Source organism: Scardinius erythrophthalmus (genome assembly GCF_964197995.2).
Source record: "Scardinius erythrophthalmus genome assembly, chromosome: 20".
Taxonomy (NCBI): Eukaryota; Metazoa; Chordata; class Actinopteri; order Cypriniformes; family Leuciscidae; genus Scardinius; species Scardinius erythrophthalmus.
This window is the reverse complement of record NC_138240.1, coordinates 7,166,130-7,188,097: the sequence shown is the minus strand read 5'-3', so window position 1 is coordinate 7,188,097 and position 21,968 is coordinate 7,166,130. Positions and strand designations below refer to the sequence as shown.

The window sequence follows — 21,968 nt, the reverse complement described above, 5'->3', positions numbered from 1 at the left end:
AAAAGTGGGAGATTCCTATCTGAGTAGAAAGTAAATAAGGTCTTCTGAGGGTTTTTCCACTCTATCTTAAAATGAAATGCTGCTCGCATGGTTAACATGATCAATAATCTTTAGGCCATTTGTATAGTCAAATATTCCAAGCGTGAAGGTCAGAGACGAAACATGACAAGTTACAGAGCATAAATGACACTGAAAGTTATTTATCACCAGCAGCTCCACTTTTTGGTCAAAATCTCATTAAGGATTACTTCATCTTCATTTCACAAACTGAAATGAACAGCAGATGATAAAAAGTTCACTGGTGTGCACAAAGTCTTGATTTTATTTAATGGAATAGTAGCGTAGCCTATAGAAATGATGAAAATACTGTAGGCTACTCCACGATAATATTATTGCTATAATATTAATAATTATTATTACTATTATTATAAGCATCATTATTTAATAATAATAATAATAATATTGTTTATATACATTAAATTAGGCTTTGCAAAGCGTAATGAACAAAACATGTTCATTAGCCTACATGGCATGAGACTGTCACTCTTGAATTATTGCATGCTATACAGATTCTCTCGCTCTCTCTCTTTTCAATCTCTCTTTTTTTATAGCTCTACAATTTATGACGTGAATACAGTAGCTACGTACGTCCGACATGCCATTTATGATTAACAGACACGGGTGAAGATGAAAAATAAAAACGTGTCCACCATTGTTGAACCGCAGGTAGTTTCTCAGATGTGGGGACTTTCCGTCTTGACGGATGTGACGGTGAACTGAGGCCAAGAGTTCTGAGAAAGAGAGAGGCTGTGTCTCAACACCTAGAGCTGCCTTCTCACCTGCCTACGGCCACTCATTGTGGCATGCACCGCGACTCATCACGAACCGGACAGGTCTCGGTTCACAGAGTTCCGTTCATTCGGTTTTAGATTCAGTCCGATTCGTGAACGCACAGACTGGCTTTGTAAATCGGTTCAATGGATTCATTGCAAATTTCACTTTCATATGTTTCACTTTCTAGGCTATTTGTTCATGAATAATTAAATGACTTAAGCGTTTTTAGCTTATCTATGTCATGGCAGGTTTTAGGCATTGTGTAAAGTAAAAAAAAAAACAAAAAAAAAAACATTGAAACCACAAAAAAAAAAAAAAAAAAAAAAAAAAAAAACAGAGATCACCGTTTTCACTTTTTGAACAGAACGCGCGTTGTAAATGAACGCTCTGTAGGCAGGGTCGAGAAAGCAAGTGAGCTACCTAGACAGCACTAGTTTTTTTAGTATGCGCACTAGGCTTTTCAGGAGACGACCAGTGTTTACATGCGGTGTTATCACTTTTACTCATGATTTAGTCCAATTTTTTTCCTTTGTCTTCTTATTTTGTAGCCTTTTCAGTTTATTATCAGCAAGATCCAAAGCAGTATCTGATAAGTGGGCGGAAAAACAGCGCAATAATATTTCCGGGTGTTTGAAAGGGGGGAACCCCGTGGTGTTTTTCTACCGTGGGTACAAAACCAAAAAGTCAAAAGCATATCAATATATTATCATAACGTGCTGTTGGTACAGACATTTCATTTAAAAGCTCAATGGCTTCTGGATCAGCTACTTCAGACCCGTCGTTAAACGGGGTTTCGTCCACACCGGGTGAGAACGAGTACCCGTCGGGTTTTCCTCAGAGCATCTGCGATGAGGTTCCCAAAGAGAAATATTTGTGCAGCAACTGTAATAATGTCTTGAATAAAGCGCGTCAAACGGTGTGTGGTCACCGCTACTGCCTCGCGTGCGTCAACTGGCTGGTCAGGTAAGAGAAAAGTTCAGAACAGAGTTTTCATGACGACACACTCACACACAAGACATGGCTTGCATGGCCACTGATTTCATTTTCGGTTTTGATAGTAATTGTATGTTATGGTAATACTTATGGCTTATAATCAATCACTGGGCGATGATGACTAACTTACAAAAGTGGTATACTTTAGAAAAGATGTGCTATGCCATATGTATGTGTGTGAAAATGTAAAAATTCATAACGTTTTCTGTGATGGGTGGGTTTAGGGGTAGGGTTAGTGTAAGGGGATAGAATATACAGTTTGTACAGTATAAATATCATTATTTCTATTGAAAGTGCCCATACAATGTGTGTGTGAGACATAAAGAAATTAGCTCGTTTATAAAGTGAGAAAATCAACTGGAAATTGCTATGGATGAGGGTATGTGCTACCTTAATGTAGCCTAAATGTCATTAATAAATGCTTCAATTTCATACAGAAACAACAAGGACCTTGTGTGCACAAAGTGTAAAGAAGAAGATCCCAGTGTTGAGAGTGACACTAGTGTACTACTGACTCTTGACCAAGTAAGCAAAACTTTTAATCTTTATGTCTATCTTTCTGTCTTATCTATCATCTTAGGTGATTTATGTCTTCACACAAATGTAATAGCGAATGTGTTTACATTCACATTTCTTATGAAGGCTAAATGTCAAAGTATGGCATTAGACAGTGGAAGAATCATGACTCATTTTTCGGAAAGTTATCATAATTTCCCCTCTGCAGTTCTACAATGATGCGGCTATCAATAAAGAAATTTTGGATCTGAAAGTTCACTGCGCTAACCAAGGCTGCCCCTGGAGAAGCACCCTGAAGAACTTTGAGGTACTTTTCTGTTTTTGTTATAGAAATTACTAATACTAATTCATGATAAGATTATAGATACTCTTATTGTATATCTGCATGCACTGAGTTAGTCGTATATGAATCTTTAATGCACTTTACAGTGTGTATTCAGGTCAATTATCAAGGCTTTAGTCAATTTATGAGATTTTCTTCTAAATGATGTATTAATTTATAGCACATGAAATGTTTTTTTGAGCTTCTCAGGCCCTGATGTGAAGATCATGCTCTGAGCCACTTCCTGAGCCGTCAGATAAAGTCTAGCGCTTTCCACTGCACTTAAGATTAGCACATGAGTTAATTTATGTAAGACCAGAGATCAGGGCTGTTCACGGGCTGGTACACATTCATGTAAAACCTACAAAGCTATCGGGAACACTGTAATGCTCTCAAATGTCTTTTACACTTGGCTGAGTCAAAATCAATGTGGATTATGAGGCTTTTATTGATCACATTAGCAACTTCTGTTATCACATTGTTAAATCATAGGAACTCGTTGAAACTAGTTGGCAGGCACAACCACAAGATGCTATTTTACGGGAATCCTAGCATGGTGGCTTTGTGGTCATTTCATAACATGAACCAGCCATTAAGTCATTAATCATATAGCTGTTGTGCAGATGTTGTCCAGCGTAGTGAATCAATCCTCAGTCTGATAGAACAATAATAAACTCATACTTTAGGTTTTGAAAAGCCTTGTGTGCAACTTTTAGAGGTCAGTGTTTTGTCGCGTAGAGAGACTGTAGAAATATCGATGACTTTGACCCTCACGGCTGCCTAATGGAAGCCTTTTGTGTTTCTACCTTCGTTCTTTACTCAAGAGAGTCTGAAAGCCTTTTGAGAATATCATTGTTCACAAGCACCCTATTAAAATAGAAACATGTAGGTTGTGCTTTTTAGAGGTTATGGTTGTAGAGGTTCATTAAGTGTATGGAAATAAAGTAGCATTATCTAATTTGTAGTAATCATAGTTGCTTATTGGAATAGTTGTCCAAAATATGAAAATTCTGTCATTTTTTACTCACCCTCTTATTATTATATTTTCTGCAGTAGAAAATAAACTGATGTTTTGAAGAATCTTCAAGCTTTTTTTTATATAGCGACAAGTTATTGTAACCAACTGTTACACTAGCTAGCTGTAAAACTGGCAAAAACACCATTACTGAAACATAAAAGATAACATGTGCAAGGCTAAAGACAAACAATAACTCTGTCTGAGGAACATACTAAAAATTATTCACTAAAATTGAACTGGCATGTTTCTTGGAGTGGTGCTTTTATGGTGTGTGTTTTCTATAGGAGTATTCATTATGAACTGTCCTTGTATTCAAAAGAGCAGCATGAAGATTTTTGGATAAAACATTTCCAAAGAAAAAAGCATACGTTCACAATAAATTCAATAAACGTTCACATTTTAGTTAAATTATCCCTTTAATATGCTCAATTACTCATTTGACAGGACCATCAGAGTCAATGTGAGTATGCCCTGATCCCTTGCAATATTGGGTGTGGCATAATGGTTCAGAGGAAGACACTGGCCACGCATCTGGAGAGAGGCTGTCCCAACAACAAGACCACATGTTCCTCTTGTGCTGGCGTCCTGACACCGAGAGAACTCCAGGTAAGCTTGGAAAATGATCATTGGGGCTGTATACACTCTAAAGAATCGATCTATGATTCTTAGAATAAGATAATTGTACCATATTAAGAATTAAGACAATAGTTTTTCTTTTACTGCTTTATTGTTTTAAGCATAAACCTTACTACATTTGGTTAGATTTATGCCTAAAATTAGAAAAAAAAAGTTCCTAAAAGAACATAGTGATTAAAAAAATGTGAGATATATGAAAAAATATATATTGTCTGTGCTTTCGCATCCACTCGCAGAAGTGTTGCGTTCCCCTGAGAAATTTTGTGTTCGCTCGCAAAATGTTTCCGTTCCCCCGAGAAACCAGAGAATGCAAAAGTTTTACGAACGAACGCAATGTTTTTCAGGGGGAACGCAAACGTTTTGAAGTATTTTTTTTTCTCCCATCTCATATTTGTCCCTAGGGGATCTGTAAAAAAGATAAACAGTTTTGCGAGCTAACACAAAGTTTCTCAGGGAATGCAACATTTTTGCGAGCTAACACAAAGTTTCTTAGGGGAACGCAAATGTTTTTCGAGGGAACGCAAAGTTTCTCTACAGATATATACAGTGTATATATTTGTGGAAATAATATGTATGATACATAGGCGATATTGTGCAAATAGGCCCAAAGTGCAAGATATTCTGCATCGTTTGTTGTTGCTAGAGTGGTTTTGGGTCAGCGTGCCCTTGCTTGAAGCCCCATGGCTCGGTTTGAAGCCACAGACGTAGTCTCCAGTGTTTACTGCTCTCCCATATTACTGTTTTTTTTTCTCTTTCGCCCATCGGGACCTGCACTCTGGGACAGATTAAAGGAATAAAAAGGAGGGGGGAAAAAGCAGAAAGCCAGTGAATTTCGACATCAAGCTTCAAACGCTACACATTAGTCAAGATATCTTCAAATGCAATGTGTCTCTCGCTTCAAATTAAGATAAAGTCTTAATAAGATGTTTTGGAAAGTTTGTGGGACAAAATTGTTTGTGAACTTTCATCATTGTAGCTAGTGCAAGTGACTTTCCTAATTTCTTCACAGAAGCATGTGTGTCCCAGTTCAAGCGATAAGAAGACGGCTAAGGCAGATAAACGGCAAAAGGTATAGAACAACTGTCTTTGGTGGATCACTGAATATTGTGAGATTGCATTTACAATTCTAAAATATGTTTCTGTTTCCTTTGTAGAATAATCACTCGGGCAGCGCAAAAAAGAAAGAGCCATGCATTTTCTCAGACGTTGGTTGTTCTTTTAAGGTTCGTCTTTTAATAATAGTTCCTGTTTATATGTTAAGATGCTCTCTATAATTTTGTTGAACAAAAGTTTTATATTGAGCAGAAACTTTTGGATATTTAAGTCACATTTAAAATATATGAATGTCATAATGTGAAAATTGCCAAAATTTAGGGACACCCAGGGGCCAAGGGGGTTCTATGAGGTTCACAAAGAGCTAAAGTGAATTCATTTTATTTTATTTTATTATTATTTTACAAAAAAAAATACGATGTTTTATTTAAAAAAAAAATCATGTTCAGTTGGGTTGAATGGCTATTTGGAACAATAATTATTGTGAAAAGTACTTGCATGTACATTTTAAATTGAGCTTAAATTGACCCTCTAATTATTAGCAAAAATAGAGAAAACTGATATTTTGCAGAAAAAGGATATGCTGTAAATTTAAGTGGATTATTGGGGATTCAATCATTGAAGTAAAAAGTTTGAAAAGTTTTTTTTAGTATAAGTTTTGTTAAATTTATGTTTAAAAAAATAAACAAAATTTGACAATAGTGTAACAAAAACATACTATAAATAAATATAAATTAATATATGCTTTGAAAACGTAGGCCTGTTCTCTGAAAATAATTTCCATTACAATTTTACTTCTCGCTGAAAATATTGTTTTATGATTATATTTTTATATATTAGTTTGTGTGTGTAGAGGAAGTATATATAGTGGTGGAATGATACAATGTTTTGCTGCAATGCTTTATCGCAGGGTTATGCAGAGAAAGTAAAAGAACATGAGTCCTGCAGCCATGTGGGCCATCTACAGCTTCTGTTGGATGTGACCAGGGCTCTTCAGCGTACCTTGAGTTCCCCAGCTGAGCGAGGCCAACACGAAAGCCCTGATTTTCTTCAGCCTGGACAGTGTTGTGCATCCCTCGCTTCTCCGATTGAGGGTGAGATTGAGATTGAGACCGACGGAGGAGATCCAGGAGTGAGCGATAAGGCCTTCAGCCTCCACGATGATCAGGTTGAACTTGCTGTTGGCCAGCAACTGGACGCCATACAGCAGAGAGTGCAGGTTATGGAGAACATCATCTCAGCTTTGAACAGGGAGGTGGAGAAGACACAGCTCAGTGTTATTGCACTGGAGAGGGACAATGACAACAGTCAGCAGATCATTGAGCACTTAGAAACCAAAGTAAGTATTTAAAAAGTTATTTTTCATGACACTGATTGTATAGACATTTTTATCTTTGAATGGTTCTAAATGGTTTTGTAAACTGTGGTCAGTTTTAAGATGCCATTAGGTTTTTATCATGAGGTTTTTTTTTTTAAGAAGAAAGCAGATTTTCAACTTGAGGAACTTTTAGAGATTATATGACAAAATGACACGGAATCCATGAGCCGCATTACTAGACCGTTTTCTATGGAGGTAGATTTGTGTCTTTATTATTCAATCAAAAAAAAGGTTGCTTCAATCAAAAAATATATTTTCAATCAAAAAAACCCGTTTCAATCAAAGAAAAAAAGTGTTTGAATGCAAAAATATATTTGAGACTCAAAAAAATGCATTTGAACACTATTTTTTTTTGCTTGAAAATGTTTTTTTTGATAGAAGTGAAGGTTTTTTTGTTTGAAGCAACTTTTTTGATTGAAGTATTGTTGTTTTGTGTTTGGGCCATATTATGGGTAGGACATTTGTGTCTTTATAATTCAATCAAAAAAGAAGTTGCTTCAAACAAACAAAACATATTTTCAATAAAAAAATCACTTCAATCAAAAAATAAACCTTTTCAATCATAGAAAAAATGTTTTTGAATGCAAAAAAATATTTGAGATTCAAAAAATTGCACTTGAACACTTTTTTTTTGATTGAAAATGTTTTCTTTGATTGAAGTAATCTTTTTTGTGTTTGGACCATGTTATGGGTAGGACATTTGTGTCTTAATTATTCAATCCCAAAAAAGTTGCTTCAATCAAAAAAAAAACATTTTCAATCAAAAAAAAATAATTTCAATCAAAGAAAAAACTGTTTAAATGCAAAAAAAAAAAATCATTTGAAGTGTTTTTTTTTTATTGAACTTTCTTTTTTTTTGAATGAAGTGAAAAAAGTTTTGAAGTCGTTTTTTTTTTAAATCATTTTGACACAAACGTACCGCAGTGGGGGCGGGTGCTTCCCCATTGGTCAGACATGCTTGAGTGACAAGTGTCTACACCAACGACGTCTTTCTGACAAGCAAGTCATGGTCGCCACTCGCCAGCGAGCCAGGAAGCAGTGGTGGAGTTGTTGGTAAGTAGATAAAACCGTATTAAAATGATTGGTGTCACGTTATTAGCCTACTCTGTTTGATATTTCGATTAAACATACAGCTTGCTAACTTAGCTCACGTTGACTAATTTGTGTGATGGTGTTAGATATCTGACGCCTCATATTGTCAGGCAGGCTAGCAGGGTGCGCTAACGGCTAATTGAATTGTTTATTTCACTTAAGTAACGTTACAGAGGCTTGCTATGTGCTAGTGCTATATTGTGTTATAATACGTAACGTCATTAGTGGTCAAACAACAGTCCACAGGCCAACTGTTGCCCACAGCGCTGCCTGTTTAGCAGCAACAGGTCATGCAGAGCCTGAGTCTATCTTCTCACACAGCCCACAGGATTACAGCTATTTGACCGTCCCGCTCTCTCTCTCGCTCACGGGTAGTGGTCTCCCCACCATCACAGTCAAATGCTCGCAGACACAGAGGCAGATGCTGTTATTTTGAGAGCGGGGCTTACATATGCCGTCCCGTACGGAAAATAATGTTGCATACCACCGGTAACATGAATATATATTCCGTTGCTCGGTGCGCAAACTAGCTGTGTCAGGCATTATTTATAAGTAGCCTAATGTCCTGCACAACTCCACATGGAAAACTGGCAGTTCAATGAAGTGATGCTTATTGTCTGACATAGTGTACAAGTAGTTACTAGCTTAAAGTATTGTGCCAATAATGATCCTTCTGGTAAATTTGGCATTCAGTTGAGACACAAAAGCTCTTAGTTTAATGAAAATCTTTGGAAAAGAAGACAAGATGGTTTGTTTAATTAGTATTCATTTATTTAGATTTCTAATATCATATAGTATTGTCCTGTCAACCCATTACAAGTCTTGCCTTATTCAGTGTTGATTTATTGACATGTTTATGTAAGATGTTTTATTAGAAGGTGTGTGAGTGAAAGTTGTCTGAAGTTGTATTTTTCTATTTTATTGCAATGCTGATTGATAATGTAGGACTCTGGTCCTGGCTTGGCCTAAGTTTTGGTGTCTCTAGGTGCTGTGCTCTGTAGGCATGACACATTAATTTCTTTATGTGATACTTTATTTTTTGCATCAAATTATTTGAAGTATTGATAAGCAGTATTGATATCGATACAGGTATTGCTGCACTCTCAATTATAACTGCTCAATAGTGTCGTATGGTTACTTTTATTATACAAGCCATCAATTTTGATGGCTTGTTAGTGTAACCGTTAAGCATAATGGCATTAATGCTATATATAGCGTACATTTAGCCAGATATTTTTTTTTTTTTTTTTTTTTAAAGTAGCTAACTAGCTAAAGCCTTAAGTAGCTGAAATTAAGTTGTCTCATGTCTCTGTCTGCAGCAACACACACACACACACACACACACACACACACACAGACAACGATAGCTACCTACATTAACTGCAACATCTTTCCAGGCAGCAGATGGACTAATTGTTTTTCCTGTTGATCAGACAACTTTCACTCACACACCTTCTAATAAAACATCTTACATAAACATGTCAATAAATCAACACTGAATAAGGCAAGACTTGTAATGGGTTGACAGGACAATACTATATGATATTAGAAATATAAATAAATGAATACTAATTAAACAAACCATCTTGTCTTCTTTTCCAAGGATTTTCATTAAACTAAGAGCTTTTGTGTCTCAACTGAATGCCAAATTTACCAGAAGGATCATTATTGGCACAATACTTTAAGCTAGTAACTACTTGTACACTATGTCAGACAATAAGCATCACTTCATTGAACTGCCAGTTTTCCATGTGGAGTTGTGCAGGACATTAGGCTACTTATAAATAATGCCTGACACAGCTAGTTTGCGCACCGAGCAACGGAATATATATTCATGTTACCGGTGGTATGCAACATTATTTTCCGTACGGGACGGCATATGTAAGCCCCGCTCTCAAAATAACAGCATCTGCCTCTGTGTCTGCGAGCATTTGACTGTGATGGTGGGGAGACCACTACCCGTGAGCGAGAGAGAGAGCGGGACGGTCAAATAGCTGTAATCCTGTGGGCTGTGTGAGAAGATAGACTCAGGCTCTGCATGACCTGTTGCTGCTAAACAGGCAGCGCTGTGGGCAACAGTTGGCCTGTGGACTGTTGTTTGACCACTAATGACGTTACGTATTATAACACAATATAGCACAAGCACATAGCAAGCCTCTGTAACGTTACTTAAGTGAAATAAACAATTCAATTAGCCGTTAGCGCACCCTGCTAGCCTGCCTGACAATATGAGGCGTCAGATATCTAACACCATCACACAAATTAGTCAACGTGAGCTAAGTTAGCAAGCTGTATGTTTAATCGAAATATCAAACAGAGTAGGCTAATAACGTGACACCAATCATTTTAATACGGTTTTATCTACTTACCAACAACTCCACCACTGCTTCCTGGCTCGCTGGCGAGTGGCGACCATGACTTGCTTGTCAGAAAGACGTCGTTGGTGTAGACACTTGTCACTCAAACATGTCTGACCAATGGGGAAGCACCCGCCCCCACTGCGGTACGTTTGTGTCAAAATGATTTAAAAAAAAAACGACTTCAAAACTTTTTTCACTTCATTCAAAAAAAAAGAAAGTTCAATAAAAAAAAAACACTTCAAATGATTTTTTTTTTTTTTGCATTTAAACAGTTTTTTCTTTGATTGAAATTATTTTTTTTTTTATTGAAAATGTTTTTTTTTGATTGAAGCAACTTTTTTGGGATTGAATAATTAAGACACAAATGTCCTACCCATAACATGGTCCAAACACAAAAAAGATTACTTCAATCAAAGAAAACATTTTCAATCAAAAAAAAAAGTGTTCAAGTGCAATTTTTTGAGTCTCAAATATTTTTTTGCATTCAAAAACATTTTTTCTATGATTGAAAAGGTTTATTTTTTGATTGAAGTGATTTTTTTATTGAAAATATGTTTTGTTTGTTTGAAGCAACTTCTTTTTTGATTGAATTATAAAGACACAAATGTCCTACCCATAATATGGCCCAAACACAAAACAACAATACTTCAATCAAAAAAGTTGCTTCAAACAAAAAAACCTTCACTTCTATCAAAAAAAACATTTTCAAGCAAAAAAAAATAGTGTTCAAATGCATTTTTTTGAGTCTCAAATATATTTTTGCATTCAAACACTTTTTTTCTTTGATTGAAACGGTTTTTTTTGATTGAAAATATATTTTTTGATTGAAGCAACCTTTTTTTTGATTGAATAATAAAGACACAAATCTACCTCCATAGTTTTCTAAGGCTGCACAATTTATTAAAACCATTTAAAATCCATACAATAGCATAGAACTATTGCTCATTCACAAAGGCTGCGATTCAGTTAAATAAATACATGCCCTGCAGGTTTAATATATATGTGCTTTAATTATTCAAATGCGTGTAGATTATGTGCGTCCCAGAGCGGCTCGGTTCATAGTAAATACTGCTCCACATGAACTGTTATCATTTATATGGGCGGAGTGCGTCTCAAACTCCATCTCTGCATATGCTGTGCGTTTGGGTTGCCTATAACGTTCATCTGGGAATGCAATGTGCGCCATTTCATCAGATTTGTAAGGTAAATCATTTATAAACCTAGCCCAACATTCTCTAAATATGCAAACTGTTCATTACGATTTCCAAAATAAAAATAAGTGGCTCTGACGTCACAATATTCTTGTTCAAGAAATTTCTGTGGCTGTAGTAGCATTTCTATCGTAAAGAAGTAGATTATGTGAACAATTGAATGCGTCCTTGCTGAATAAAAGTATTAATTTCATTCAAAATAAAACTTTTTAACTGTAGTATATTTCTTAAAACTAAGTTCAGCATTATCAAAATAATTCATAAAATGTCATGCATCACATTTTTTTCCAGATATAAAAATAAAATAAATAAAAACTACATTTGAATCCACTGATAACTAAATATAGTAAGCTATAAACAAATTGCCCTTAACATCATTAATGACATCTAATGTTTCTGGAAATACCTCATACGATAACATGTTTGTGGCTAATTCATACTGAATTTAATTTTATTTTAATTCTATCTAAATTAAAAATCAAATTACTATTCTGCATCCTGCTACCTCATTTCAAATGTCAGGAATTCAATTCTCTTCTGAAAGGTGCACAACCCTGATATCAAATTATTTCCATCCTGGATTATCAAAATCAAAGCACTTGCTTTCCACTGTGTGTAAATAGCAACAACAGATTTCATTACTTTGATGTGTCCTGCAGTTAACTAGGCATTGATCTCATGCTGTGAATCTGCAATGTGGTTGGAGCTAATGAATGTGTCTGTGTTACAAAAGAGCTAAAATGCTACATAGGAGTCTTTGGAAAACATTTGTTTCCTGTGATGTGTTTTTTATTTGTAGCCTCTGGGTCGCATTATTCATGGTTTAAATAAGAACTCACATAAAACTAACAAAGGTATTCGTTTTTTGGGGGTCTGAATGATAATGTATTTGTCCCTGTGCTCATAACAAATGATTATGGCTGTGTTCTGTCTCTCGACCTGGAGGGGTTATTTAACACGCATGAGCTGAGATGACACTCCTGAAGTGCTGAAAATGAAGAGATAAGTTGAAGTATGGATGAGAGGGAAATGAGTGGTAGAAAATAGATTTGTGTGACAGTTCTCCAAGTGCTGTCGAGAAAAAAAAGAATGTGTCTAATAGGATGCAGCTATCTCGTTCTGTTTCTATATTTCGAAGTGTCTCGCGCAAGGCGCCTGACCTTAACCTGCTCTGAAGGTCCATTATGATACATTAATTTTATGCTTTTGCAGTGAGCCAATCTGTACCTTTGTGTGATTCATCTACGATAATGGTTTTCCATCACATTTTAGGTAGCCGAGCTGCAGCAGAGGCTGGTCAGGAAAGACATTCACATCACTTCATTGCAGCAGTGTATCAGCGCCCAGCAGGACGTCTCGTATGATGGCACCTTCCTCTGGCGGTTGTGTGATGTCAGCCAGAGTCTGAGAGAGGCTGCCAGCGGCCAGAAGATCAGTCAGTACTCGCCAGGTACCAAAGCACGTCTCCTGCACTGCACTGCTCTTAATGGGAGAGTTCATCCAAAAATAACCATTGTCTTTATTGACAGATACGTATGACTTACTTTCTTCTGTCCAACACACAAAAGAAGAAAAAATGTATACAGATTTTGATTCAAAGTTATATATATATATATATATATATATATATATATACATAGCTTTGAATGAAAATCAGCTTGAATTGGGAAATCTGTAGTAATTTATATTAATATATATTCGATATTATGTATATATCGTTAGCCTCATAGCATAATTGCCTAAGCATAATTGCCTTGAAATATATCTTTTTATATAAGCAATTATATGAGGCTAACGATATAATATAAATATGTGTGTGTGTATAAATATATATCTTTTATGTGATTTTGTATTTTTTTAAATAAATTTCTGTATATAATATAAATAATACTTCTTTATTTATATATATATATATATATATATATATAATTTATATAATAAAGATACACACATATTATTTATATTATATTATATAATTTATATAATAAAGATAAATATATATCCATTCCTGCCATCTATGTAAATCAACTTTTTTTGGGAAAAAATTGGGAAATCTGTATTAATTTCTTCTTTTGTGTGTTCTTTTATATAAATAATATATATTTAATATTATGTATATATATTACGAATTGTATATTATTTATATAATATATACAAATATATACAAAATTATATATACACATCTTTTAAATGATTTTTTTTTATACAGTTTTATATATACAATAATATTTGATATATATATTAATTCTTTCTATCAGTAACCACTCACCAATTCAGTGAGTTCATTAAGCGATGGGTATATAAGACTGATTCAAATGGTAATGCTAATTCCTGAGTTAGTGAGTTTTTTTTAAGTCATTCATCAAAAGAATTGGCTCAAAAATCATTTATTTATGAATTGGACTACACTGGTAGCGCTGTATGTTTTTGGTTTAATTAAAGGAATTTGTTCAGGGATTAGGGCGACACTACTATATAATGAAGGTAGATGGTGACTATGGGTTTGAGTTGTCCATATGAGCTCTGCATCATATTCCAAATCATATGATAGATTGTGTAAGGAACAGGCCTGCATCTACGTTGTGATTAAGAAAAATCTTCCCCTGGGCCTTATTTTCCCAAGCATGTTCCATTTGCAGTTTCAGTTGACATAATTGATTTATATTATTGACAATCACAGGCTCCCTCACTTCTGTGTCGAAGCAAAACAGTTTTGCCAGCGCTGAATACTTTAATGGATCAGACTGGACTCATCAGGAGAGCTGCGTTGAATGAATGTTAGTTGTTATTCTGTATTGAGGTAGAATCGATGCTCATTCTTAAGACCAGTGCTAAAAATTGAGTTGGTACCAGCGAAAGGGAAAGCAAAAAAAGCTAATGTGGAGCAGTTATAAAGACTGAAATGGGGTTGTTTGCCCAGTGGGCATGTGTCTGTGTGAACACAACTGTAATAGACAGGAAGACTGAGAAAGAGAAAGACTGAAAGAGAACAACTGAAGGTAATTTAATTGACTTGTTTTCTTTCCTGTCATTAAAAAATAGGCTATCAGAATAACCGTTCCGCCAATACAGCAGTCAGCAAAAAGGAAGCCACACGTTTGATTTTTGAGATGAAAGAAGCTCTCTGGTTATCTGCTGCTATTTTTAAGAGTTTTAACTAAAGCCCCTCACGCTTCACATAACAATGACAATGCTTTGTTTTTCAGCTTTCTATACCGCCAGGTATGGATTTAAAGTGTGCATGCGGCTCTATTTGAACGGAGATGGGGTTGGAAAGGGAACGCACATCTCTCTTTTCTTTGTTATAATGAAAGGAGAATATGACCCCATTCTCTCATGGCCGTTCAGACACAAGGTAAACCGCTATAATCAAGCTGTCAATCAATGAATTAATCAATCGCTTAATGCACAGTGTGTTGTTTATGCTGAATTCATACATTAAAGGAGTCATATCATGAGGAATCAAATTATCCTTGATCTTTTGAAATAAAAAGCATTGATGTACTATTAAATTATACCACAAATTAACTCAAAACATCCTGACTAGTCGTACAAGACGGTTTGGATAGCACTTTACAATAAGAGTAGGCTTCATTTATTAACATTAGTTAACTACGTTAGTTAACGTAAACTAAGATTGAACAATATTTCTACAGCATTTATTAATCTTAGTTGATGTTAATTTACAAATTTACTAATACATTTTTAAGAACAAAAGTTATATCTATTTCCATTAGTTAATGTACTGTGAACTAACATGATCATTTGTTTTAACAAATGTTGATAAATGCAGTATACATATTTTTGGCTGGTTAATGAGCTTATTGTAATGTGTTACCACACTTACAAAAAAAAATTGAACCAGTCCCTGCATTAATTTCAATAGCTGGCTTTTTTTTTTTACAAAAATCAAAACTAACTATTTTTTTTTACCTAAATTATCTTTTTTTATCTAGATCCAAAAGCAGTGTTGTTATTGTTAACTAAAATTAAACTATTAAAAGTTGTTTTTGTTCATTGAAATAAAGCTGAAATAAATATATAAATATAAAACAGTAGACTTAGAAATAAAATAAGTGTAAGTTGAAATACTAAAATTACCAAAACTGATTTAAAAATATGACAAAATCACAAAAAAATAAAAGGAAAATATAAAAACAAAAGCTTATTTAAAATAATAATAAATACCATAATAGTATATTGTTACAAAATTTTAAGTTCAGGGAAGGAGGCGGCGGGAACCGGTGAGTGATCAATGTAAAGTTAAATAGAGTCGTCACTCCTGCTTTTATCCTTCCGGAGCTCCTCCGTGAGACCAGAGACCGGTGTGGCGCACAGGTGATGCTCATTAGCGCCCACGCCACCGGCCTCGCTCCGTTCCCACGGCTCTCGGCCCCGTCCTGCTCGCAACATACAGTACTGTGCAAAAGTCTTAGGAACGTTAGTATCTTCACCCCCCAAAAAATGGTTTTAAGCCAGTTATTAATATATTTTGCTGTAGTGTGTCTGTAGGAAATATCAGTTTGCATTTCCAAACATTCCTTTTGCCATTAATTGTAATAATCCAGTGTGATTTCTATATGCACAAGGAGTCTGACAGCAGACAAATCCACACGGATATCTGATCCCACCATCATCAGCTGTCTGGGATTACATGAAGAAACAGAAGAAATTGAGACAGACTAAATCCAGAAGAACTGTGGCAACGTCTCTGAAATCCGTTTCTTCATGTAATCCCAGATGGACTCGATGATGGTGAGATCAGATCTCAGTGTGGATCATGCTGGCTGTTGTCAGACTCCTTGTGCATACAAAAATCTCACTGGATTATTACAATAAATGGCAAAAGGAATGTTTGGATATGTAAACTGATATTTCCAAACTGACACAAAACAGCAAAAGTTATTAATAACTGGCTTAAAACCATGTTTTTCTGGTGAAAATACAAACGTGTCTTAGACTTTTGCACAGTATACAGTTTATAAAGAATACTAAAATAACTGTCCATAAGTCCCAGGCCAAACAAATCGATTAAAATGCTGTTCACATATTGAACTGTCCTTCTTCTGTTTTGTCTCAAGAGGACAGAACACTGTGAGCACTGAAGTGCATTAACATCTCATGTGTGCATGTTTAGTACACCTAATATGAAGACATATATCACTGCTACTTTACTTATGTTATATATATTACACTTATTATTATTATATATATTTTTTTTTAGTCTGATTTGACCAGTTTGACAGCACTTTGTAGAATAGATTGCTTTTCTGCTATTGAATGATGGGGCAGTTAAAAATTTCACATTGAAGATTACATTTTTAATGGCCTGAAATTTCTTAAAGGGTAAGAGAGAGTGGAAAAGGGTCATGAAAAACTAAATGAAACTGTTTATGGTGCAAAACACCTTACTAAGTGCACCTCAGGACAACGAATGAAATAATAAATGTATGATATGACCCCTTTAATAGTGGCTTCTGCTTTGGTTCCTCAATCATGTGGCATCAGCATTTTCCATGACCTTCCACTGACTTCTCCTCCATGTACCTGGCAGGTAACGTTCTTTTTCATAGATCAGAACCAGAGGGAGCACGTCATCGACGCTTTCCGTCCCGACCTCTCCTCTGCCTCTTTCCACCGGCCCGTCTCAGAGATGAATGTGGCCAGCGGGTGCCCCCTCTTCTTCCCTCTGGTGAAATTGAGGTCGCCTAAGCACGCATACTGCAAGGATGACACGATCTATATCAAGTGTGTGGTGGACATCTCCTCCTGAACCATGAAGGCCTGGCTGTTAGAGAGCACAAAAATTGTGGATCTCAAAGAGGATTTGGATCAAATGAATATGGAGTGCAGAGAAACGACAAACCCAGAAATATTCATGAACTCTGTCTTTTTTGTGTTATTTGAGATATTTTTCTTTTTTATTTATTATGGAATAATAAAATGGGTTTGCTGTCTTGTTTTTGTGTTTCCTGTATTGTTTACCTGCATGGCACATGTCTCAACTTTGTAGATAAAATAACAATGATGTACTAAAAAGTAAAAGTTTTTCGAATACTGGCGTCAACGTTGTCAAAATGATCCCCGTTCACACGGATATTAAATACGCTGTATTATTCATGCCAGGCCTGTAGTTAGCGATGTCACTTTGTAGAGAAACTCTACGCGCATATAGACTGAACATGTAATTCGCATGCGCGTGACGTCGCTGTTTTCACAAATTCACGTTTTTGTAGGTTATGGAGATGATAACAGTATTGTTTTTGAAAACCTGCACTTTGAAACCCGTTTTCAGGACACAAAACGCCGTTGTCGTGTAAATGAACGGCCGAAACGCATAAAATGTTTTCCGTTTTTAGTTGAAAACGGTGTAGTGTAAACGCCCCCTATGATTTGAATTACTTACGGTGTTTGATCTGCATGCATGCAGAATTTCAAACAATCAATATTATTGGCATTTAACATTTAATTTCTTGCTATAATAAAATCAGTGTTATTTTAGTATTCAGATACTATTATTAGTTGTCATTTTTATATTTTCTGTTTTTATTCTAATTTTTGAGGGCATTGACAACACTGTTTTCAACTAAAAATTGAAAAAAAAAAAAATTAATGTGTTTTGGCCGTTGATTTACACAACAACAGCGTTTTGGGGGCCTGAAAATGCAAACTTTTGAAAACGGGTTTCCAAGAGCAAGAACTGTAGTGATATAACAATAACTATAATGAACTCACGATATCGTTCTATTTATTCTAAGCACGCACTGATGTAAATGCTCCAGCTCTTTAAAGCAGGATGGATTCTGATTGGCTGTCAATGTTTTTATCATTCATCAGTTGGAGAAAAAAAAATATATGTAAGTGATACCAACGATATAATTTCTCTGTGCCGTTATCGTTATAGTTGTGGTCTGGACTCTGCTATTCTATATTTAGATCAAATTTTAGAACTATATCGTTATAGTTATTTATTGTCTCCGTGTAAACTACCAAACTTGCTTATTTGTGAAACTATTACGTTCTGCGCGGGCATATTACATGTTCAGTCTATAGTAGATTTTTCTCGGGTCTGTGTGAACGGGATCGTTTTGACAACATTGGCGTATGTATGCGGAAATTATTTTGTTGTTTTTTATGTTTTTAATATATATATTTTTAAATGTCTACATAGTTTTTATTCATTTGTATTCCAGTTTTAGCTATTTTACTACATCAAGTTAAAATGATATGAAGTTAGTTGAAATGTAGTTTCAGTTAATGGTACACTATGTAACTTTTGGCCCTCTAGTGGTTAAAAATAGCATTGCATGCACATTTTGTTGCTCTGCATGACTGCGGATGAAATGACCCTTCACAATACACAATGATTTACAATGAACTTACAGAGATACATAAGGCAATTTATCTGTTCAATAAAATCTCTTACTCACCTGTTGAGTAATAAAAACGCCATCTCCGCATCGCTTTTACAACTTTTTAAATCCCTCAGTTCTCGCCATCTCCGAAAAGCCAAGCTAATGTTGATTCTTGTTTTATTACGAGCTTTGTTCGACGTTTGTTTAAAATGGGTGATTCCCCAGAGGTTTGAGATTTAGTTGCTCTATGTCAACCTTTTTCGCTAGTTGCTCAACTAACTTACGTCACTTCACACCATACATGCATTAAAGTCGTTGGAGCAACTTTTCTCTATTTACCATAGTGAAAACCATCTCGACAGGTCTAAAATTTAAACGCGTATAATAGGATTACCGAGCCCGATCTCACGGGAAAACGTACAAATTCTACGAGGTGGCTTATTCGTACGAATTCATACGACCTGACTCGTACGAATTAGTACGTTTTTTGCAAAATCGTACATATTTTACGAATTGGCCAATTCGTATGAATTCATACGAATGACCTACCCCTGACCCCGCCCCTAAACCTACCCATCACGTGGGTTTAGACAAATCGTACAAATTCGTACGAGTGAGGTCGTACGAATTAGTACGAATTAGCCAACTTTTTATCATTCGTACGAATTGGTCGTGAGATAGCGTTGGATTACCATAGTGAATCGGTATGACAAAAACGTGTTTTGGAAGAAGGATTGATTTATTGACTCGTTACATACTCGTTACAAAGTTAGTGTACTAATAACCCTGAATAAAAGTCCTTGCCTTGGTTGGTGCAAATCGTTATATCATTCTGCTTACTGTACTTGTATTTATTTCATACATTGATTAGCATCAAAACTTTGATATCTTTAGAAGTAGGAGAGTCATTCAAACTTGTGTAGCATGCATCCTTATCAAATATAGGTTAGTATCAGATTAGCACATGAAAAGATGAAACGGACTCTCATTTTTTTTTATGTATTTGATCCATCTATGAAGATCCATTTTTTTCTCACCAAATGCATGGCTACTGTGCAAAATCACCTAGTTTTTACTTGAAATGATTCTATAAAATTGTAATATTTGTCGCTGTGGCATTTTTCTTTTTCTTTTTTTTTTTCATTCTTCAACATGTTACCTTCATGTTAACACTTACAAAAATCAACCTCGTCCTGCTGGTAAGCAGTTTTTAAAAGTCCTAAAAGTAAACTATTAGAACCCAACTTTGGAGAGAAACTAAACACAATCAATTGTTCACAAAATCAAAGAAAAGAACAGGTGGTTTCTCAAAGTGATTACTGCACTTGAGAAGGGTTCAACACTTTGTACCATATGTACAAATCAACACTCCCCCAACATGCAGCCCCCGAGTTAGCATGGTTAGTTTTGTTGTTGCGACAAAAATTTTCCTTTAGTCAGCTCACCGTGACCCTGTGATGTCTGCCTGAATCACACTGTCCAAACTTTCACAGAAATCTAAGAATACTACTATTATACCAGCGAATACAAGCCATTATGTGTTAAAAATGTAACTGCATTGTGACAGCTGCACTTGCACTGCCAGCAAACCTTTACTGATGCCAAGGACATTTATGCTGACAGACAACTCACTCTCTCTGACACATCTCTCACATCCACTCATCAAAAATAAAACTATTACACTTCATAATAACTTTCATAAATTACATTAACAAACATATCATGCTCAAAATGTCAATTATGCAGATTTGTCTGTCTGTATAACTTTATATGAACATATCTTTAATTTTAATATATTTTAAACTATAAATACATGATATCTATCTATAACTTCATTTAACTATAATTTAACATCTGTCTGTCGCTTCATCCATATATATAACTTTATAGAACTATAATTTTTTTTAAATATATTTCAAAATCTAATATAAAAATAAACATACATGATATCTATATAACTTTATATACCCATAATTGAATATCTATCTATCTATCTATCTATCTATCTATCTATCTATCTATCTATCTATCTATCTATCTATCTATCTATCTATCTATCTATCTATCTATCTATCTATCTGTCTATCTATCTGTCTGTCTATCTGTCTGTCTCTATCTGTCTATCTATCTATCTATCTATCTATCTATCTATCTATCTATCTATCTATCTATCTATCTGTCTATCTATCTGTCTGTCTATCTGTCTGTCTCTATCTGTCTATCTATCTATCTGTCTCTATCTGTCTATCTATCTATCTATCTATCTGTCTGTCTATCTGTCTGTCTCTATCTGTCTATCTATCTATCTATCTATCTATCTATCTATCTATCTATCTATCTATCTATCTATATATCTGTCTGTCTCTATCTGTCTGTCTATCTATCTATCTATCTATCTATCTATCTATCTATCTATCTATCTATCTATCTATCTATCAATCTATCTGTCTGTCTCTATCTATCTATCTATCTATCTATCTATCTATCTATCTATCTATCTATCTATCTGTCTGTCTGTCTGTCTGTCTGTCTGTCTGTCTATCTGTCTGTCTATCTGTCTGTCTATCTATATATCTGTCTATCTATCTATCTATCTATCTATCTATCTATCTATCTGTCTGTCTGTCTGTCTGTCTGTCTGTCTGTCTGTCTGTCTGTCTATCTGTCTGTCTATCTGTCTGTCTATCTGTCTGTCTATCTATTCCGCTGTTATGTTGTAATATTAGAGCATTTTTGTAATGTCTTTATTTAGTCATTGGATCAGAGCTTCTGAAGCCCCTCCTCGAGACCGCTGCTGTACTTCCTGTACGCGGATGATGATGATGATCGGGTTATGTTAATTACATAAGCAAAAAGCTTCGCGGGAAAAGGTGAAAAAATGGCGACGTGCACTGACTGCATTTCTGCGCCGCTTGTGCTGTAAAAACACCAGACACTCCCTCAAACATCGCGAATGGGACATCGGGCTGCCAGAGGAGGAATATCTGCACTTTTTGGCGCGTTTTACCCGCGGGACTGGAGAGAAATCAAAGCGGTAATCTCAGCGCGAGATGTGTTTGAATGTGACCCGATTCAAAACCTGCAGCATTAGTGCGTAACAGTCACAGCTGTGGTGATCTGACGAACTTATCCATGCATATGAAAGAATAATACTGTGTTTTTGCGCGTGTTGTGTGTGATTACAGCCAGCATGACAACTT

General features: G+C 35.3%; 2 protein-coding genes and 1 long non-coding RNA gene across 3 annotated transcripts in view; 2 read left to right on the top strand and 1 right to left on the bottom strand.

The window, feature by feature from the left end:
- Window positions 1–758: 758 nt before the first annotated feature.
- On the top strand, window positions 759–17,375 carry traf1 (TNF receptor-associated factor 1). The gene is made up of 10 exons (XM_081349092.1): window positions 759–1,797; window positions 2,265–2,352; window positions 2,552–2,650; window positions 4,128–4,289; window positions 5,329–5,388; window positions 5,474–5,542; window positions 6,283–6,711; window positions 12,686–12,863; window positions 14,620–14,768; window positions 16,968–17,375. The coding sequence occupies exons 1-10, from the start codon at window positions 1,583–1,585 to the stop codon at window positions 17,184–17,186; spliced, it is 1,668 nt and encodes a 555-aa protein (XP_081205218.1). The 5' UTR covers window positions 759–1,582; the 3' UTR covers window positions 17,187–17,375.
- On the bottom strand, window positions 4,288–8,030 carry LOC308680771. Its single transcript, XR_014028949.1, has 3 exons — window positions 7,670–8,030; window positions 6,375–6,657; window positions 4,288–5,094 (listed from the first exon to the last, which is right to left on the bottom strand). It is a non-coding gene; the product is annotated as an uncharacterized lncRNA (long non-coding RNA).
- Window positions 17,376–21,628: 4,253 nt separating the features above from the next.
- The window catches only part of phf19 (PHD finger protein 19), a 37,857-nt gene continuing 37,517 nt past the window's right edge, over window positions 21,629–21,968 (top strand). Inside the window, exon 1 of the mRNA XM_081348391.1 lies at window positions 21,629–21,802. The gene's annotated coding sequence lies outside the window, so the exon portion shown is untranslated. The remainder of the gene's footprint in view (window positions 21,803–21,968) is intronic.

What these genes read in the sequence shown, in the direction of transcription:
- traf1 (XM_081349092.1), top strand. Translation starts at nt 1,583, where the DNA reads ATGGCTTCTGGATCAGCTACTTCAGACCCGTCGTTAAACGGGGTTTCG. An exon ending in AGGCAGATAAACGGCAAAAG is followed by an intron (nt 5,389 to 5,473) that starts GTATAGAACAAC and finishes TTTCCTTTGTAG; the next exon opens with AATAATCACTCGGGCAGCGC. An exon ending in CATGGCCGTTCAGACACAAG is followed by an intron (nt 14,769 to 16,967) that starts GTAAACCGCTAT and finishes TGTACCTGGCAG; the next exon opens with GTAACGTTCTTTTTCATAGA.